This window comes from Gallus gallus, chromosome 21 (assembly GCF_016699485.2).
Source record: "Gallus gallus isolate bGalGal1 chromosome 21, bGalGal1.mat.broiler.GRCg7b, whole genome shotgun sequence".
NCBI classification, from domain to species: domain Eukaryota; kingdom Metazoa; phylum Chordata; class Aves; order Galliformes; family Phasianidae; genus Gallus; species Gallus gallus.
Genome location: NC_052552.1, coordinates 1,990,146 through 2,007,827, shown reverse-complemented (window position 1 = coordinate 2,007,827; position 17,682 = coordinate 1,990,146). Strand labels below are relative to the sequence as shown.

The following is a 17,682-nucleotide window of genomic DNA, read 5'->3' as shown; positions in this document are numbered from 1 at the left end:
GGAGGACGGGTGGGATTTATAGGCTCTGCTGTCCAGAAGCACCTGTATCAATTTCCCACGACTTCCAATGCAAGAAGCATTCAAAGGGCAGACAGCTCAGGCATGAGGCTGTAAAGAGTGCTCAGCAGGGAACAGAGTGGGCCTTGTTGGTTCCGTAGTACTAAGAACAGCTGGAAGAAGAGCCAGGTTTGCCTAGTCTGGTAAAAACAGAGGCCAAGAGCCTGCACAGAACACTACACAAGGGAAGCACAGTGCAAACAACCCCCAGCACAACTGGACTGTCACACCCCCACAACAGGGGGGGCTCCAGGTGCTGCTAATAACCCCGGGCACCTGGCAGGAGTCGCAGTTCCAACGCCCTCCGCAGATGTTCTCCGTCAATAGGAAATGCAAAGCCTGCCAGCTTCCAACGTAAAGCTGTGGCGGTGGAGGGCACTGCGTGAAGGCTGTCAGACAACCAGAAAGCCCTCCCACACGAGTAAAAACATGCTGCAAAACGACGTTTTCTGCCAAATACACAGATTCTTGAAAAGCATAAAGAAAACCCTGAAAAACAGCTCTCCATTTCACAGACCACAGCTTTTTTTTTTTTTTTTTTGCAAGCAATATGAGCAGTGACAACGCACCAAAAAAAAACAACCCACACAACAAAACAGACATCACACAATGATGAGAAATGGACATTTCCCTCCTGCTCCAAGCGACCATCCACGGACAGGGATAGACCTGAAGTACTGGCAGGCACACCAGGCAGCTGCTGCTCAAACAGAACCTGAGGCCAGGCCCCCCCACAGCCTGCCCTGGGGACAGTTGGCCCTCCACAGGAATAGCTGACTCAAGCCAATGGAATACCTCACACGAGAAGCGTGAGCAGGAGCTGAAATGTCCTAAGAACTCCCCATGCAACTTGCTATTAGAAATTGTACTTTACCCTAAAGAACACTTCATCCGGGCTTTTAACACCAAGCTACGCTCTTTCAAAACAGGAAATTATGAAACAATCAGCTCATTTTGTTCATTTTGTTATCAAAAAGCCCACGTGATGGTTTCTGTAGGTACACGTGCTCTGTTTGCAAAAACGAATGAATAAAGTTTAAGGTTTCCTTAAAGGGAAGGCAAAAAGGTTGGCTTTTAACCTCCGATCAGCCATGAAATGTAACTTCTCCAAAAAAGGAAGAATTCTCAGATTGGCCTCAGCTCGTGGTCCCCGTCCAGCTTTGTCAGATACCCCCAAGATTCCTCACATAACTGGAAATGTCAGAAATACTTTGCACATAGGGTAATAACCCTGAGTTTCCGAAAGGCAGTATTTTTGTTGCAGTCCTACAAACAATGCTACAAAATAAAAGCTCAATTCCTCCTTAAAAAACACATAACAAAATGCAGGAAATCCAGATATTAAAATGGTTTCTGATAGAAATACAGATATCCTGACTTATCATCACCAAAATCACGGATTTTGGTGATAATCTGCAAGCAACTGCAAATATGTACTTCAGCACTGTTTACACAGTGCAACTATGTCTGTGCATTTGCATTTCAATACTGTAAATACATAACCAGGATGAAATATTTCCCTTTTGAGTTTCAGCACAAAAATAACTATGTACTGCTAGTTTCGTAGTTGGAAATAGTGGCTCATTGTGCTTTGAGACATGGACTCATGTCTGTAGTTTACTTCAACGAGGGCTTTACCAAAATAAGCCATTTGCTGAGACAGGAGCTGGGGGAAGGGAGGGGTTCCTTATTCCAGCTCTGCAACACAGATAATGGAGGATGCAGCATACAGTAACTAACACTTCGAAATTTCATTCCACTGCAAGAAAGCCAAATACAGTGATGGGCCAAAGTTTTCACATTGTTTTCCTGGGCAAGGATGAAGTAATATTCCTACAAAACACCAAAGTTCTTTCTCTAATATAGGCTTGTGTGTTTTTTTTGCAGTCAAGAGATGAAAAAGCCCACGTTCACCACATTAAATAACACCAGGCCCTCTGCTATTTCAGTTTCTCAGAAAATCAAGGCTTCCTGGGTTCTTGTCATCGTTCTCTCTCTGCTTCAAGTCCCAGGCCTGACTTGCCGTGAACCTCAAAGGAACCACATCAGCATCAACAGTTGCAAAACAATCACTTCTGGGAAGAGTCCCTTTGAGTTGCACTACGTTGTAAGAATAAGCGACCATATCAATCATATGGTTTCAAATCCTTGGAAATCAGTGGCTCAGTATCTTCAGCTGTACTTGGTGCAGGCTGTGGGGCTGCAGCTGCCAGGTTGTGTATAGTTTCTTGCTGATGCTGCTTTGCCTTGTTATAAAGCAGAACTCCCACCGTCACTAGAACAGTCCCAATGGCTGAGAGGCTTGTGATTTTGTTACCAAAAACAATAATACTTAGCCAGATTGACAGTGCATGCTTCACAGTACTGGCAACACTGGAAAGGAATTACAGAAGTTAAGGCCAAAGAAAGCTCTCCTGTATCCTACACACAATCATGCCTCCACGTAGTGGGATCTCTCTTTTACTTGCTTTTTAAATACCGATCACATTCCACTTTTCCTAGTTCAGCTAATCCTGTAGCCACACTGCTTGTATACTGTATATCTTTAAAGACATTTTAATTTAGAGTTAGTAAGTCACCTCAGAGTTTTGTTTCTTTGTTATTTTGAAGCATGCTGAACAGCATCAGCAACTCGTTTTTATCTAAAACAGACACCCAGACAATATCAATAGAACACCGCCAACATAACTATCATTTCTGAGTGTGCTGTTACCATTCAGGTTATATAGTATTCATCACTGCATCAGAATTGTGCAGGAGCCTAACGAAGCTGCCCATAGCTGACAACAAAGGTGGAGCCATCTTCAAAAGACCCAAGTATTCCAAAAAGTGTAGCTTGTCGTGCTGATGTCATGCCTCAGAAACAGCTGTACAGAGCTGACTGATCATTTTCTGTACTGCAATTAGCTATATATAGATATTGCCTTATTATCACTGAAGCAAATGTCAGCACCTGTTCCACAGCTTCAACAGCACGTGCCATATGCTGCTCTTCTCACACTACGAATGAGCAGTCCAAAAGCTTTTCATGATGTGGATGTGAAAAGATTTGTTCTAACATGTGGTACATTTGTGCATTCACTTATTTCTTTGCACAGCGCTCTTACTACTTAGATTCTAAGCAGAAATATTGAGTAAGAAAAAAAACCGTAAGCGTTCCTGGCACAGGAATATAGTTTTACCTGAAAGTCACAGGAGAAATTTTTCCCATCAGGGCATAGGCTGTAACACTTTGCAGGTGGAACAAGACTCCATCTATTAAGAGAAGTACAACTACATCTTGGTTGTAGCTAAAACTCCTTCCACTTTTCCCAATCACTGGAACATCCTAAATGCAAAATAGAGGCTCTTAAGAATTTAGCTTAAAAACCTATTAGAATTTAGTCTAGAAACTAATAATTTAGTCTAAAAAACAAGATCCAACCTATTATTATTATAAGCAGATATTAGGTTTACATTTAAATATCAGCAGAACAAGATCAGAAACATAAAGGACATTCACATTCTCCAAGTTTTCCCCCAAAAAGATGAAGAAACCCTCTTTTACCCGACTGCATTCAGACTGTCAGTGAGATCTTTTTGAACACTGATGCATGGCAATGAATGGTCAGAATGCAAACGACACATATTTCTCATGACACATTATACTTACTTCAGATCAATTTTGCGTTCAGAGTGTTGGCACTCCTGCATGCCACATGAATATTGGCAAAAAGTCAGCAAATTCTTAAGATTTGTAGTTTGAGTCTTTAACTAAAATTTTAAATGCATTTATGTAGTCAGACAAAATAATTTCTCTCTAAAACCCTGAAACAAACTCAGGCTTTCTGGGTCACCTGCCATCTCACATCCTTGCTAAGCTATTGCTTTCAGCATTTCTCCAACTCATGCAAACAAAAGATAAAGCTCTGCTGATTAAGTGATTCAAGTAAAATGGGGCGAATTAAAAGCAATGCTCACAAGTAAAACATAAATTTGCATTAGCAAATTCAAATTACCATGAAAAATATCCAAGCTGGAATAAGCATAACCACTGCAGCAGCGCTTGTATAGAACTGAAGCTCTGGGGCCCTACAAAAAGACAAACAAAAATGGTTAAGAGTTCCTTATTTCAAAGAGCTGAAGAAAGCTGCATCAGATTTACATAAAAACCTCATCATGGTATTGATAGACAACAAGAAGTACTAACAAAAAGCCATCTACCAAGCTTTGTGGCCAACAAACTCAGCAATCTCTTCTATTCTGTGTTCTGTGTTGGCCAGACAGACTGAAGATAAAAGGCCAGTGTTTTCAAGACCCAAACCAGCTGTAAAATCCTGCAGTAAAGTTCACACTTACTGAGTTGATGGAATTCACAGCAGCTTAGTCCAATATAATCACAAATACATGGTTTTCTTATGCAGCCTAAGGTCACCCCATAATCCAACCTGAAATGTTCTAAATACTTACGAAAATCTGTATTTATCTCCACTGAGTAATTTTTTGGAAAAGACGTTCTGCAAACTGCAAACAAAGAAACAAAAACAGAACGTTTAAGCAAACTCACAGCAAAAAGGAAGACAAATCCATGATCACCAGACTTAGTTTACTGTGTATGGAAATATCAAAATAAAAAACTTTTGCTTCTCCTTGTTCCAAAGGCAGAAATAATTGCAGGCAATGATTTTATTCAAGCTATCAAGAAACACAATTCCTTTATTCCACACAAAGAACAGCTGCTATGACTTACCAGTCCATGATATTAGTAGATAAAGCTGCCGAGAAACCTAGAATGTTGAAGCTGATTTCAGTAGCTGTACACAGAGCCAGCCCACCCATAACTGGAATGAGAGAGAGATTAACCAGCAATCCTGCAAATGAAAAGAAATAAAAAATTAACCTGAGTTCAACTGCTACACTCTTAATGCCATACATAATACAGTTTTAAGTTTTCATTTCACCACAACTTCTTTATTTCAAAGGAAAAAATAATGTTATTAGATTTACTAATCTACCAGAATGATTCTTCCAGCTGCTTGAAACTGTCTGCCATACTTCAGTGACATATCCCTGTCCATGGCCCAACAAGCAACAGTATAACACAAAATAAATATTTTTAAAAGGAAATCTAAACATTGAAGTACTCACCAGTGTATTCCCCTAATATCATCCGAGACATGATAACAGTAAAAATAGGTGCGGAGCTTTTAACCGTCTCTGCAAATGAAACTGCCACATTTTTCAAGCTGACGAGCCCTAAAACCACTGTTGCAAATCTGAAATTGAAAAACACAAGAAATTAAGCAGAAGATAAAACAAGGCTTTAACAGCTACACTCTATGAAAGCAAGAAAGAGAAGGAAGAGACCATAAAAACAGTGCTTCTGACCAGAAAAATGCAATAAGCCAATAGGATAGAACTTTAATTAAAGAGTTTACCTCATCAGTCCAACAAATAGCATTATCATGATGAAATTGGGTGGGTAAGAGATGCGTGTTTTGTGCTGGTACAGGCAGCATGGAACAAACATTTTTATACAGCCAATAAAGGTGGTTGAAAGCATTTGAACAGCACCTAAAAAGATGGGAAAAAATATCAGGCAATGATGGGAATGCCACATATTAAGCAACATGAGAGCATTTTGTACACAAGCTGGTCTGTAGTGACATTAGACTTGATGAATTCTCACAACAGCCCCTTACTTTTACATCTGCCAGCAAGACAGAATGAATCAAATAACTCAGTCCACAGATAAAACGCTTTTTGTTTTGTTATTAAAACAAACAAGGAAAAATAAGCCCAGTGAATAACAGATGTCACAAAGGGCAGCTTCTGCATTTTTACATAAAAATTAATCTTGTTAATCAAACAAGTTAATTAGCACTAGAGACTATTAACAACTGACTCAATTTTATTATATTTTTCAAGAGCCCACACTGCCCTCTGGCACAGAAAAGTGAACATTTAATTACATTTTTTGTTCTCAAAACACTCTCACAGCTCCTGTCCTCCACCGTGTGGATGGATGAGAGGAGGGAAGAGCAGCACCATGAACTGCAGGCTGTGATCACACACACAGGTTCTGAGCCCCAAGATTCACCCCCACATCTCCTAACTCAGTCCTTCTGAGAGAGCAAATTGTTCAACTAAAGTAAACTTTGCATGCAAGGATCTGATATTATCAAATATCTTACTGGAATTGAAGCATAAAAGAAAAGATGGGTTACCTAGCATGCTGGGCTCTCCTTCCAGTAATGAAAGGATGTATTTGTTAAGAAAAAGAGTGCAAAAGCTGAAGAAAAACCACAAAGTGAGGTAGATGAGAGCATGAGAGTTCCAGATGCCCAAGTCTGACTCGATGACCGTAGTCTCTGTGATAGTTATCTTCAGAACGTTCTCTTCTGGTACACTATCACTCCTAGCAATTACAAATTTTTCACTCCTGTTAGCAAAGAGCGAACCCAAATTAAATAGTGATTTTCCCTTTGGCTTTTCTTCAAGGAGAGGAGGATTAGGTTCCTCCGGCGTCTCAGCACTTGTCACTGTCGACATACTGACACAACAAAACTAGTATCTGTCCTTAACACAAAGCAACATTGACTTTGTAGGGAACAGAATGTGGAGGGAAGTAAAATATCATGTGATTAATCTTTCATTTCCAGTGGTCTCCAAAAGTGTATTTGGTCCTCCAAATAACATGACAATAACATGAAAATCAACTTCAGATGCTTCTTCATGTGGTCTATTCCACTTTTTTTCTGCCTAAGAATGAAAAGAGAGAAAGAAACCAAATATAGCAGTGCACATCAACCCCTAATACTACAAAAATATCACATTCATTCTGAAAGATAAAGAAGACCTCACTACCTTCTCTTTCAGAATGTATTTTGTACTGCTAACATGACTATGACCTTTACTTTTCTCAAGATAAACAACCTTTGGCATCATAATGCTAACAAAGTCCAAAGAAAGAAAGAGAATCTGAGAAGCTTAACTGCATTATTAAAATACATGATCAGAATTAAGTGCTTTCTATTTTGCAGACTGTTTTACGAGCAAAAGCAATGAGAATTAATCAGATGAGAATAAAATGATGAATCATCTTTTGCTCCTTGATAAAGAAGCAGTAGGAGAAATGAGAGCTGACATATCTAAAAGCACGTTTGCTGGATGGGCAGTATGGAAGGCCTTACACAGTTCAAAAGCAATTACTGGGGGAAGCTAGTCACTGGACAGCTTGGTAAAGCTGTCTGAAATAAGACTGTAACACCACAGGGAATCAAAGAACGGCAGTACAGGAAATAATTAATGGCAAGCAAAAATAGCAGGGTTCTAACAAGAGCTAATGCACCTGCCCTGATTCTGCTAACCTATGAACAGTATCCGTTATTTTCTTCATGATTTGGTAATGTTTGATACAAAGATGTACTAATCTTTGTACTAGCTAAATACAGTGTGCCATTCCCATACCCTACTTTATACTGAAGTTTTCCATTCCTAGTGTACTCTATTTCTCTTATTACAGCCACACAGGGAACATTTCCACCCCATCACCTTATCCCTTTCCACTTTAGCAGGAAATCATGCCAGCATGACATTGAGGTACAACACTTCTGGCACACTTGTGCTCAACCATATATTCACGTTACCCCACGTAAAACAAAACCAGCCCACATGAAAAAGAACATACGCTCTAAGAGGTTGTTACGACAACCTGATTCTTGATTTCTCCTTTTTCAAGCTTTCACAAGAAACAAACAACACAAAAATCCCTTTATACATTCAGAACGGTTAGTCACCAAAACTTTGCTAATCCTTTTTTTTTTCTGTTTACGCTGCTCAATTAAAAACAAAAACAATTACGCCCAACAAAACCCCCACTTTGGGCAGCATCACGTTATCGTATTTAACATCACCAATTCCACTAGTGGTAGGAAGCAGAACAGCAAGAAGAAGAATAAAACCACACCTCTGAATTACTGACCTGCTGTCTTACATCAGCTGGAAAGCCTAAAATTGGCTGAAGGAGCTCTCCATCTGGAAGTAATTCAATCCTCCTCCCATAAGAGCAACCGGCAGATGATGTTTACCAATAGATGAAAACGTGGCAGTAGCTGGTAGACTGTTTCTGTTGGATTACACACAAACATGGAATCTTCCAGCTCACAAGAATGAACAGCATGCAGTGCATTTTAAACTCTTCCCTCTATCTTCTCCCATTTTAAACTACATTACCAATGTGAAAAAATTGGGAGCATAAACTTTGAGAGAATCAAATTTTGGCTGTTGAGTAGCAGCTAATTGTTTAATTCAGCCCAAATCTTCCCTTAGAACTGAAAGACTAGAATTATTTAAAAGTAACACATGCAGTGACAAGGAAAAATGCAGTAATGCAAGGAAATATAACCTAATGAGAGGAAATATAACCTTTTTCTTTTTTTTAAAGATACTCGTGCTATGCCTGGACACAATTTATTGCAAACATAAAAGATAATGTCTCCAGCACTACAGATGCTGGTGTGGCACACAGCCACGTGTCTGGATGCAGAACTCCTTGGCGGTGCAGCTGACCTCAGTGCAGGTACCTGTTAGTCAGAAGCTCTCGCTGTGCCTTATGCAGCAGAGCACATTCTGCCCATCACTGTTACACATCACCCGGCAGTTCCCGATAGCGTTCGTTGGACGGGCAGAGCTCGGGGCTTCAGCACGACCAGCATCTGGCAGAAAGACAAGGCGTTAGGAACCAGGGGTGGGAACAACAGCGGCGATGGCTGTGCATAAAGATGGATGTCTTCTTTTGATGGTATCCACAAAGAACTCCGTGAGGAGCAGGAATGCTAGAAGAGATCACCTGTGAAACCGAGGTTAATCGGGCAGCGAAGAGAGGGCCGGGATGCAGACGTGCCCACGTGCCCCTGGCAGCTCAGCATCCCTAGCGAGCAGCCAACGTTACCTCACCGAACGACAACAAAGCACAAAGACGCGCACAGACCGCAAACACCGCCTCAGAACTACTAACGTCTCCTGCACAAAGCAACGCACAAAAATAGCCGGACGTTTACCCGCACACCAGCGGCACTCCCGCCCCGCCCCTCGCGACCGCCCCGGCGCCCCGAGCAGGCAGCAGCCGCCCGCCTCCCTTCCGCCTGCCCTTAGCCCGGAGGGCTCAATATGAAAGGGAAGGAGGCTGCGCTGACAGCCGGCCGGCAAGCAGCGCTCCGCCCGCCGTACCGAGCCGCCCTCCCGCGTGCGGCACAGCCGGGGCGGCCGCCGCCCACCGCTGCGGGCGGGAGCGGGCCGAGGCGCGGCCCCGCATAGAGCCCGGCTGGGTGCCCCGCGCCGTGCGGGAAGTGACGTCCCGCCGCCCCGGAAGGGCGGGCGCTGCCCGGCGCGGCTCTGCCGCCGCAGCCATGTAGCGGCCGTTAGCGGAGGGCGGCGCGGCCGGCATGGAGCCCGCCGAGGAGAGGTAGCGGCGCGGCCCGAGCCGGCCGGGGGGGGCGGTGCGGCGCGGTGCGGAGCCGCGCGGCTGCGGGTGCGGCCCGCCGTGACGCCGCCTTGCTTCTCTCTCCCTACAGCGGCCCCGCGCTGCCCAACCTCACCCCGCGGCACCGGGAGCTCGTCCCCACGCCCTGCGGCCCCGTGAGTACCCGGGCGGTCCCTCGCGGCCCTTCCCGCAGGAGAACCGCAGCCCGCTCAGCCTGCGGTCGCGGTGTTAATTACAGTCATTTGGTCAGACCGAGGCGCCCAGGGGTACCCGTGGTTCCTTCGCGTGTGGTTTCGCTAGAACTCATTCCTTGGCTGCTTTTCATACCTGCTGGCGTGTGTTGATGGCTGCAGAGCAAGCCCGGTACTAAACTAGCACTCTCCCAAATTACTCAACGCCAGCCTCACGTCAATGCAAGCAGCCCTTTCTCGAGTGCTTTCAATTTCTTGGTTTTGCTTGAATTAAACTGTGTTTTCAATGCAGCACATCAAAAGTCGTTGTGTATAAGGATGTTCTGTATCCCAGCAATGTTACTCGTCTAAGATGGTAACCCAGTAACAGTGCCATAGCTCACCTCTGCCTCCAGGTGACTCTCCAGGGCCGTGTGCCACTGCCAAGGGAAATCCAAGCCGTTCTGAGCGTGGTGCCATTCACCACCAGTTCGTCTCTCTCCAGGATTTAGGCTGCCTGGGATACACAGAAAAAACATCTCACTCAAATCGTTTGTATGCTTTGAAGTGTGACCATTTCTCTATGATCTTGTAAAAGTAAAATCCCAGTGCGGGTCCCCAGGAGGTTACTTGCTGAACGTGACTGCTTTGATAGGTTTATATCTGGGTATTGCCAGACTTAATTCTAGGAGGTGAAATTAGAGTGCTGTGAGAAAAGCAGAATACAGTTTGCAGGGATGAACCCGAAAAATCGAGGCTGAGGTCGCTTATCAGATGAAGTTGGAGTTCTCCCTCCCTCAGCACTTCTGCAGTTTCAGTTCTATTGTCAAATGGTTTCTCTTCCCTTTTCCCAGGGCAGCACTGCCCTGCTTGTCCATCAGCCCATTTGCTTTAATGCATTTCTTAGGGACAGCAAGCAGGTCAAACAGCATTACGAGTTTAAACATTCTCTTCCTTTACAGATCAAGCCCTGCTCAGAGCTATCTTTTCCTGTGAAGATCTACTTCTGCGTGACTATTTTGTCTCTGCTCAGTGTAATAGGGCTAACCATAGAGACGCTCGTTCGACAGACTGAGGAAGATTTCACCATTTCTCTTATACAGTTAGTTGGAGTTGGTAAGAAACACACCCACTGTGCTTTAAAACAAAGCAGTGCCAAAGTAGTAATTAATGCAATGACCACAGAGGGAGAATTGCACACTTCTCAGAAACCTCTGGTTTAGGTCAGCACAAACAGACCACTGGGAAGTTATTTCCAAGAGGTTTGGGTTTCATTTGTTAAAGCTTCACCTTTTGCAAACAAAGGGGTGTCCTTTGTTTATCTCAGGAATGTCCCTATGCCATCTCTGCAAACAATGGTCAGGAAGATGTTTGTTTCCAAATTATTTGTGCAAAAAACGTCTGTTTTAGCAGCTGAACTTATACAACAAGGAAATACTGTCTCACATCTTTCAGGTCTTCCTGAGGTCATAAGCATGCAAAAAAAAAAACAAATCACATGATTCATTCTTTGATTTGCTGACCATTTTTTCTTTTCTCAATTACTTTAATAATAGCAGAAAAGGAAGTAAACTTACCTTCAAGTTTGTATAGAGCAACTGAAGTTATTATGTTACTTTGAAAACTTTTATGACCCGTGTCCCAGGCTAACAAAGCTGCATTATCTGATGTGCTGAGTCCCGGAAGTACAACTCTGGGAAAACAGAAAAACACTGTTATTACTTTGTCTATGGTAAGAATGAGCTAATGTTTGCAGGAGTGACCTAGATAGGAACAGCCTGTGTCTGTGCAAGGAAAGCCTCTTCCTTATGTGTGTGATTGTTGCAGAATAGAATACCAAGGTGTGTAGCTTGATGTATTTCATAAAAACACCACCTCAGAACTTTCCTGAATCAGTTCCTTTCTGGACTATAGTTTGGTGTTTCAAACCACATGTAGTGGGTCAGAGCCATGAAAACAATCCTGCAGAGGTACGTGTGTGAGCAGTACCTTCCTTACTAGTCACTGGAATTACTATCACTGGAAGGATTATGTAATTTCAGTTCTTTAATAAAATCATGTTACTTAATTTCATTTGAATGTTCTGTTCAACAGTATAATTCCAATCCAATAAAACATCCCACAGCTGCTGGTTAGTTTGGATAGTTGCTATTTTTTCAAAGGATTACTTCAGAAGTGATTTAAAAGTCCAATGAATTATTTCATTCTTTGTATGGTAAACACAGGAGAGAGTACTCTCAGCATCTGAAGAATGGGATGCAGGCTCCTTGGTAAGAATGAAGATATGCTTTTGGTTAAGGAATCTACGTTGCACAACCTTGATACTTCCACTTTGTCATCTGGATCAAGTGTGCTGAAAAACAGCACCACGTGCACTCTGTGCTCACCTGCTAACTGACTTTTCCTTCTCCCTCCCAGTGTTCTGTGTGTACTATGTGACTAGAGGAATCCTGCAGGAGAACCGCCAGGAGCTCATTGTCTTTGTTCTTTCCATCCTGCTAGTGATGTTTCGATCCATTATCAATTTCACAGTTCTCCCTGCTGAGCAAAAGCCAAAACTCCTGGTTAGTCCCCTGGTTTTAATTAACTTTGCTTTACTCTAAATCTTGGATGTGAAAATCTTAGAAAGGCAAGGCACCTGTGCTAAGGGCACTGAAAACAGAAAACCAGGCCAAATTATTCCTACCACTGTATAACAAAATGCACATCTCCACAATGACAAATCTGTTCCTCTCTACAGTTCTATGGGTTTCTTTATGTTAGTACCTGAAAGTAACATAAATATTAAATAACATTACTTACACAGAATTACTGCAGAATGTGTTGCCATTGGTTTACCTACCCTGCATCAGATTTTCACCCACAAAGTAACTGGCCCAAAGTCACATAAATCCGACTGAATGGAATTGGAATGTCAGGTCTGTATGCAAGGATGCAGCCACTAGCAACTCATAACATCCATAAATGCAGCATTGTGTTTTTAAGAATGATAACCTGCTGCAAGGAAACAAAAAGATAATGTTAAGGCAGGTACTGCCCATCCAGATTATCTTGTTTATCTTCCGTAACAAAATGTAAAGAAGGAATGTACTGTATTACTAACTTTAGTAGTTAAACTTTCCCTTGCTATGCTTCTCTAGAAGTCCTTCCCTTTTATGTTTGCATACTTACCACAAATGTGAGGAGATTTCTTCTTCCCTGTAGTCATCCAAAAAATATTTTTTGATAGAAGAGATTACAGCCAAGATAGGAAGATTACAGCAAAGCAGAATTTTCCTGCTCAACTGCTGATCAATTATACAACTAGTTAAACGTCTACAGCAAACAGAGCTGACAGTCAGTAAGGAACAGGCATTAGAAATGCAAATTACTTTGAGGTACATGTCCTAGCTTTCAGTGTATATCTTGAACAAGAATAAACAAGTAAATAAGCAAAATCTGGTCTAGAAGATGCACTGTTAAGGAGATTTTACTACTATAAAAGTAACTGATTACTGTAACTCTTCTGCTTCCTGAGCAAAATTACTGAGCCAGAATAATGCTTACTAGTTTTAACAGCTTCATATCAATATAACTATGAAGGACATTTTTCCACTTCAGCTGTCTTTAATGTAGCAGACATTCAGCATGACTGACAAGAAAGCTCTGAATAAAACCCATTTGGAGTAACCCAGTGTCCCCACTGACATCTGTGGGGAAGATCCTTAGCAGTTGTTTATGCCATTCAAGAATCTTAATGCCATCAAAGAAAGCTGTTACTTCGAACAGTATAATAAGGCCTCAAACAAAGCAAAGCTAAAAGCCACGATACTTCAGGGATCACAAAGTTTCTGTTTCTCTTAGCTGCTGTAAAACTACTATGTTGAGGGTAACATAGGCCAAAATAACCAATGAGAGTTTACACTTAGTACCAAATGGTTGCATCAAATGCTTGATCAAGCTATGCTTTCTGCCACTTAACAGTGCGGCTAACTGTCATGTTTAACTGTTATTTATTTTAAATGCTATTAATAGGTAGTTCAGTTCTTCTTACCCTTTTATTCCTTCATTTCCAGTTAGAAGATTTAAACATAGAAACTATCACTGTTGCAGCATGACCAGTCACATGCTTATTTCTTTTTCCCATCAGGCCCGCTTCATTCTGATCCTCTTGGTTGGCTCCTTTGATGTCATCTGTGCCATTATCCTTATTCAGAGTCAAAGCATGATGGCCTTTCGAGTGGGTGGTGCTCTAGAAAGCCTACAGTCACAATACTTCATGCTGAACCTCTGTTTTTCCATGCTGACCTTTGATCTTCAGGCACAGGTATAGAACTGTTCCCCCAGGTTCCATTTTTTCATCCTGTTGAGAATATCTTAGAATTACAGCTAGCTGAACTGAACTGATAACTTCCTAAGGCAATCCTGTCCGTATCTTACCTGGTAGGTAAGATTAGCCTGATAATGGTCATTTTCCAGGTGTTTGGTGTCAAGTATTTTGGTGGGATATACAGTCTCACACTAAGAATTTTAGCAAATCTTTGCCTCTTCTCTTTCAGCTCTGCTTGTGCATTCTGCTGATAAGCCTCCACGAGATCACCCTTCTACATAACATCATTTCAGCAACAGGGGTTCTCTGGGCTTGCCTGAAAGTCACCGTTAGCATCATCGCGGTAAGCATTAAGCTAATGGCTATGCTATCAAGGATAATCAACTTCTGAATCTAGAAGTTCCTGCCCTCGAGCAGTAATCACAAGCTAGGAAGTCACAACTATCCCTTTCTGCATAATACTGCTAAGTCTAGATCTAGAATGGATCCCAATAGAAAACAAGAACACCAACAATAACAAGGTTTAATAATTATGTGTCTGTCCCCTGAGCATGAAGGATGAAACCACCTCAGGCTATCGTTACTCCTTTTTGAGGGACATAGTTCTATTTTCAGTCCTTGACATCTGTGGAACATACAAACAGGGTGACAGTATCTTCAATATTTCTACCTCTATGACAAGGTTAAATGAAATTGCCAACTGTCCTCCAAATTATTGTGAAGATGGATATACAGACACACTGCACAGACCTTACATCCTTGGGAACCACACCAAAAAGAGAAGTGGTCCTTTATTAGGGCAACTTTTTAAAATATCTCTAAAGAGAGTTTTCAGATTAATATAAGGATTGGTATATATCTGGTCTTATTTTACAGATTTTAAAAGAACTGAAACCTCTAGTGTGGATTTTTCTGTGTCAGAATGTACCTGAAGTAGTTTTTCTCATCTACCTGCTTTACACGGTAATCCATCACTTACTTGCTTGATAATGGGGAATAAGGCTGGAAGCTGCTGCTTTGTTACTGGATCCTTGTGTGCAAAACATGGTACCTCATTCCTGAGCATACACCTTCATTGCAGCTCATTTTAGAATCAATGAGAGCAGCAGCCATGTCCAGCATCTTTGGAATGTACTTTCCGGACAGGAATCATGTCAAATTGCTCCTGAACTAGTTACTTAAAGGGAGAGGCTCTGGAACTCACTGCAACTGGCAAAATATCTGGAATGATTAGAGAAAGATAAAAGAAAATCTTGCAACACAAGGTGCATAGTTCTTCTGAAATGCCTCCTCTCCCTCACAATAAGTCTCAAGCGGTATCACTGTTTGACCAGCTGCATGGTCTGAAGTCATATTTTAAAGAATATCTTACACAGTATCCCAGATGCTGATCTTCATGTAGGCAAAACAGGAGACAGTGTAGGCACAACAAAGCCCAGCGTTGAGCATTTTTTGGCACTGTAATAGTGATAAAGCACTTATCACTGGAGCAGCCCACAACTCCCTCAACATGTGGGAAACGAGGCAAGGAAGAAGAAAGGGCAAAGCTGATTATCCATCATGGGAAGGGCCCAAATGCTATTAGCAGCCAGTACTTTGTTTCTCATACTTCACATAAATAGTCTCCAGACACTGACAAAAGTCCACTGGCTGCAATTCTTCTGGTTTTATTAAGGGCTGCAGTCAAATCAGGTTCTTCCAATTATCTACAGACTTCTTTGATGTGGAAAAGCACAAAAGGAGCACACACTGACTTTGGTGGTTATGCTTATATTGCAGTTAGGAATGAAAATATAGGTAAGAGTAACATAGCAATTTGAAAATAGCTAGATCTACTTATGGTTTTGCATAGCAACATCAAAGAGTGCCTAACAAATGAGGGCACTGCTGTACATAGTAAAACTCCTCTCTATCAAATAAAGCTGTAATAGTCACTTATCACATGACTTCTTCCAGAAATTTCGTGGTTGACTGCATTTTATGGCTTCCAGCTTTTTTGATTTTTTTATGTCTCCATCTTCCTGCAGGTGATAAAAGAGTGGGGCAGAGGGAATTCTTACACTCTAGAGGCTGCTTTCATCACTGGCTCTTGCATTTCTGTTGCAATAAAATCTGTCTTGTTTTGGGCATTGATTCACGTTTACCGTGGCTTTGGGCAAGGACTAAGAGAAAGAAGTAAGTACTCAAAAAGGTTAACTTAACTAAGAAGGCTGTAGCCTCTTGACTCACAATGAAGTAGAGAGCTTGCCAAGCCAGGAAAATAGTTAGGAATAGTCACGATAAAAGGCAGGTCTTTACTGCCATCAAGCAGTACTGCAGCCTTGGAATCTGCTGGCCTGATGAAGTTCAGCAGCTTGGATCAAATGTGTGTGATATATCCCTGAAGAAAATTGATATTTGTCAAACCTGTGGAAGTACTGCTGCCATCCAGAAAAACAGATCTGTGTGGAAAAAGCCTCCTCTCTACAAAATAGATGCAATTCTTCCTTATCATGCTGTGTAAATGTCTAAAATAAGAGGCATAAAGGGACCTAGATAGATAGCTACCAGTCTGAAACTACCTGTATTTTTTAAAAGGAGGACACAAATGCTGATAGGCATTGGTTTTAACTGATCTACCTCTTCCTTTCTTCCCAGTGTTTTCTTCCTATGGAAGGATCGACTCCTGAGCATCCCCTTTGCATCCTAACTGCAGCTCTTACAGAGTGAAAGCATAGCTGGGAAAGTTCTGATCAAGTGCATGCATTTGGAATGTAAGATAATGGGTCTGTTTCACAAGGACAGAAGAAGTTGCTTTGAAAAGTGTCTTCACATTTCTTAGCTTGTTTTGTGCGATGGGATTACAGCAGTGCAGCCAGTAACAGCTTATAAAGCAAAGTATGCTCATGAAAACAAGAGTAATCCTCTCACACTCAGTGGGTTCTGCTGACAGGACATTGCAGCTTTCACTCACGTTCCTGATGCTGCTTTGTAACTGCGGGAGGCTCACAACACACATGTGAGTGAGGCATATTGTTAAAGTAAATGCTCATTTTATTGACGCTCCAACATAAGATAATTTGCACGCCAGTCTTTACTTACTGAAGCTAGAAGTGGAGTGCCCTGCCTTCATTTCTCAACTCAGACCTGTCACTGAACAGAGGTCCTAAGAGCTCCACAGTACATGCTTTCTGTTCTGTGGATCATGTATGACTTCCTTGAGCTGTTTTGACAACAGCTGTATTCTCTGATATCCACTGTGTCTGTGTGATTGCTTATCCCCAACCTAACAGCTAGAGCTCTTGTCCCTGCTCTGACTTAAGAATACTACATAATAATTTTTAAATCTCAGCTCCACATGAAATCTACACAGTCATTTCATGCCCTCTAGAGTACCTAACCAATGTGCCATTTTGCACACAAAGCTGACTGTTGAAATAAGTCTCTACTATTGCAGTTTAAAAGTTTGGTATTTTACTGATTGGAACCTTTAGCTACTGGTTATGTATTTTTTAATAAAGTTTAAACACAGCTTGGGCATGGGTTATTATTTCTTCAATTAATGGGATGAGTTCAACGGGAAGCTGGTTTACAAACTGAAGATGGAAGAGCCTGAAACTGCAACTCCTATCTACTGTGAACCATACTGCATAAAGGAGCTGAAACAGTTTGTTGTAGCTTAGTAGGGAAATCTGTAGGGAGGA

The 17,682-nt window shown here is 41.9% G+C and overlaps 2 protein-coding genes across 3 annotated transcripts; one reads left to right on the top strand and one right to left on the bottom strand.

The window, feature by feature from the left end:
• Positions 1 to 560: 560 nt before the first annotated feature.
• Positions 561 to 10,462, bottom strand: SLC35E2B (solute carrier family 35 member E2B). Of its 2 annotated transcripts, none has more exons than NM_001389535.2 (11): positions 8,888 to 9,388; positions 8,622 to 8,753; positions 8,021 to 8,164; positions 6,264 to 6,798; positions 5,475 to 5,610; positions 5,185 to 5,312; positions 4,787 to 4,907; positions 4,507 to 4,560; positions 4,056 to 4,128; positions 3,240 to 3,385; positions 561 to 2,430 (listed from the first exon to the last, which is right to left on the bottom strand). In NM_001389535.2, exons 4-11 carry the CDS (start codon positions 6,586 to 6,588, stop codon positions 2,184 to 2,186), a joined length of 1,230 nt encoding a protein of 409 aa, NP_001376464.1. In that variant the 5' UTR covers positions 6,589 to 6,798; positions 8,021 to 8,164; positions 8,622 to 8,753; positions 8,888 to 9,388; the 3' UTR covers positions 561 to 2,183. The 2 variants fall into 2 exon arrangements, with proteins under 2 accessions (NP_001376464.1, NP_001376465.1); NM_001389536.2 differs by lacking the exon at positions 8,888 to 9,388 and adding an exon at positions 10,095 to 10,462 and having other exon boundaries at positions 564 to 2,430.
• On the top strand, positions 9,413 to 17,510 carry LOC419404. Its single transcript, XM_417566.8, has 9 exons — positions 9,413 to 9,502; positions 9,612 to 9,675; positions 10,653 to 10,806; positions 12,109 to 12,254; positions 13,820 to 13,996; positions 14,229 to 14,342; positions 14,876 to 14,962; positions 16,027 to 16,174; positions 16,637 to 17,510. Exons 1-9 carry the CDS (start codon positions 9,483 to 9,485, stop codon positions 16,666 to 16,668), a joined length of 942 nt encoding a protein of 313 aa, XP_417566.1. The 5' UTR covers positions 9,413 to 9,482; the 3' UTR covers positions 16,669 to 17,510.
• Positions 17,511 to 17,682: the final 172 nt, after the last annotated feature.

Bases quoted from the DNA above. Each gene is read 5' to 3' on its own strand.
- SLC35E2B (NM_001389536.2), bottom strand. From the start codon at position 6,588: ATGTCGACAGTGACAAGTGCTGAGACGCCGGAGGAACCTAATCCTCCT. The intron at 5,313-5,474 runs GTAAACTCTTTA...TTTCAATTTCAG, and splicing joins CTATTTGTTGGACTGATGAG to ATTTGCAACAGTGGTTTTAG. The intron at 3,386-4,055 runs GTAATTTGAATT...TTTTGCATTTAG, and splicing joins CAGCTTGGATATTTTTCATG to GATGTTCCAGTGATTGGGAA.
- LOC419404 (XM_417566.8), top strand. From the start codon at position 9,483: ATGGAGCCCGCCGAGGAGAG. The intron at 9,503-9,611 runs GTAGCGGCGCGG...CTCTCCCTACAG, and splicing joins ATGGAGCCCGCCGAGGAGAG to CGGCCCCGCGCTGCCCAACC. The intron at 14,343-14,875 runs GTAAGCATTAAG...CTTATTTTACAG, and splicing joins TCACCGTTAGCATCATCGCG to ATTTTAAAAGAACTGAAACC.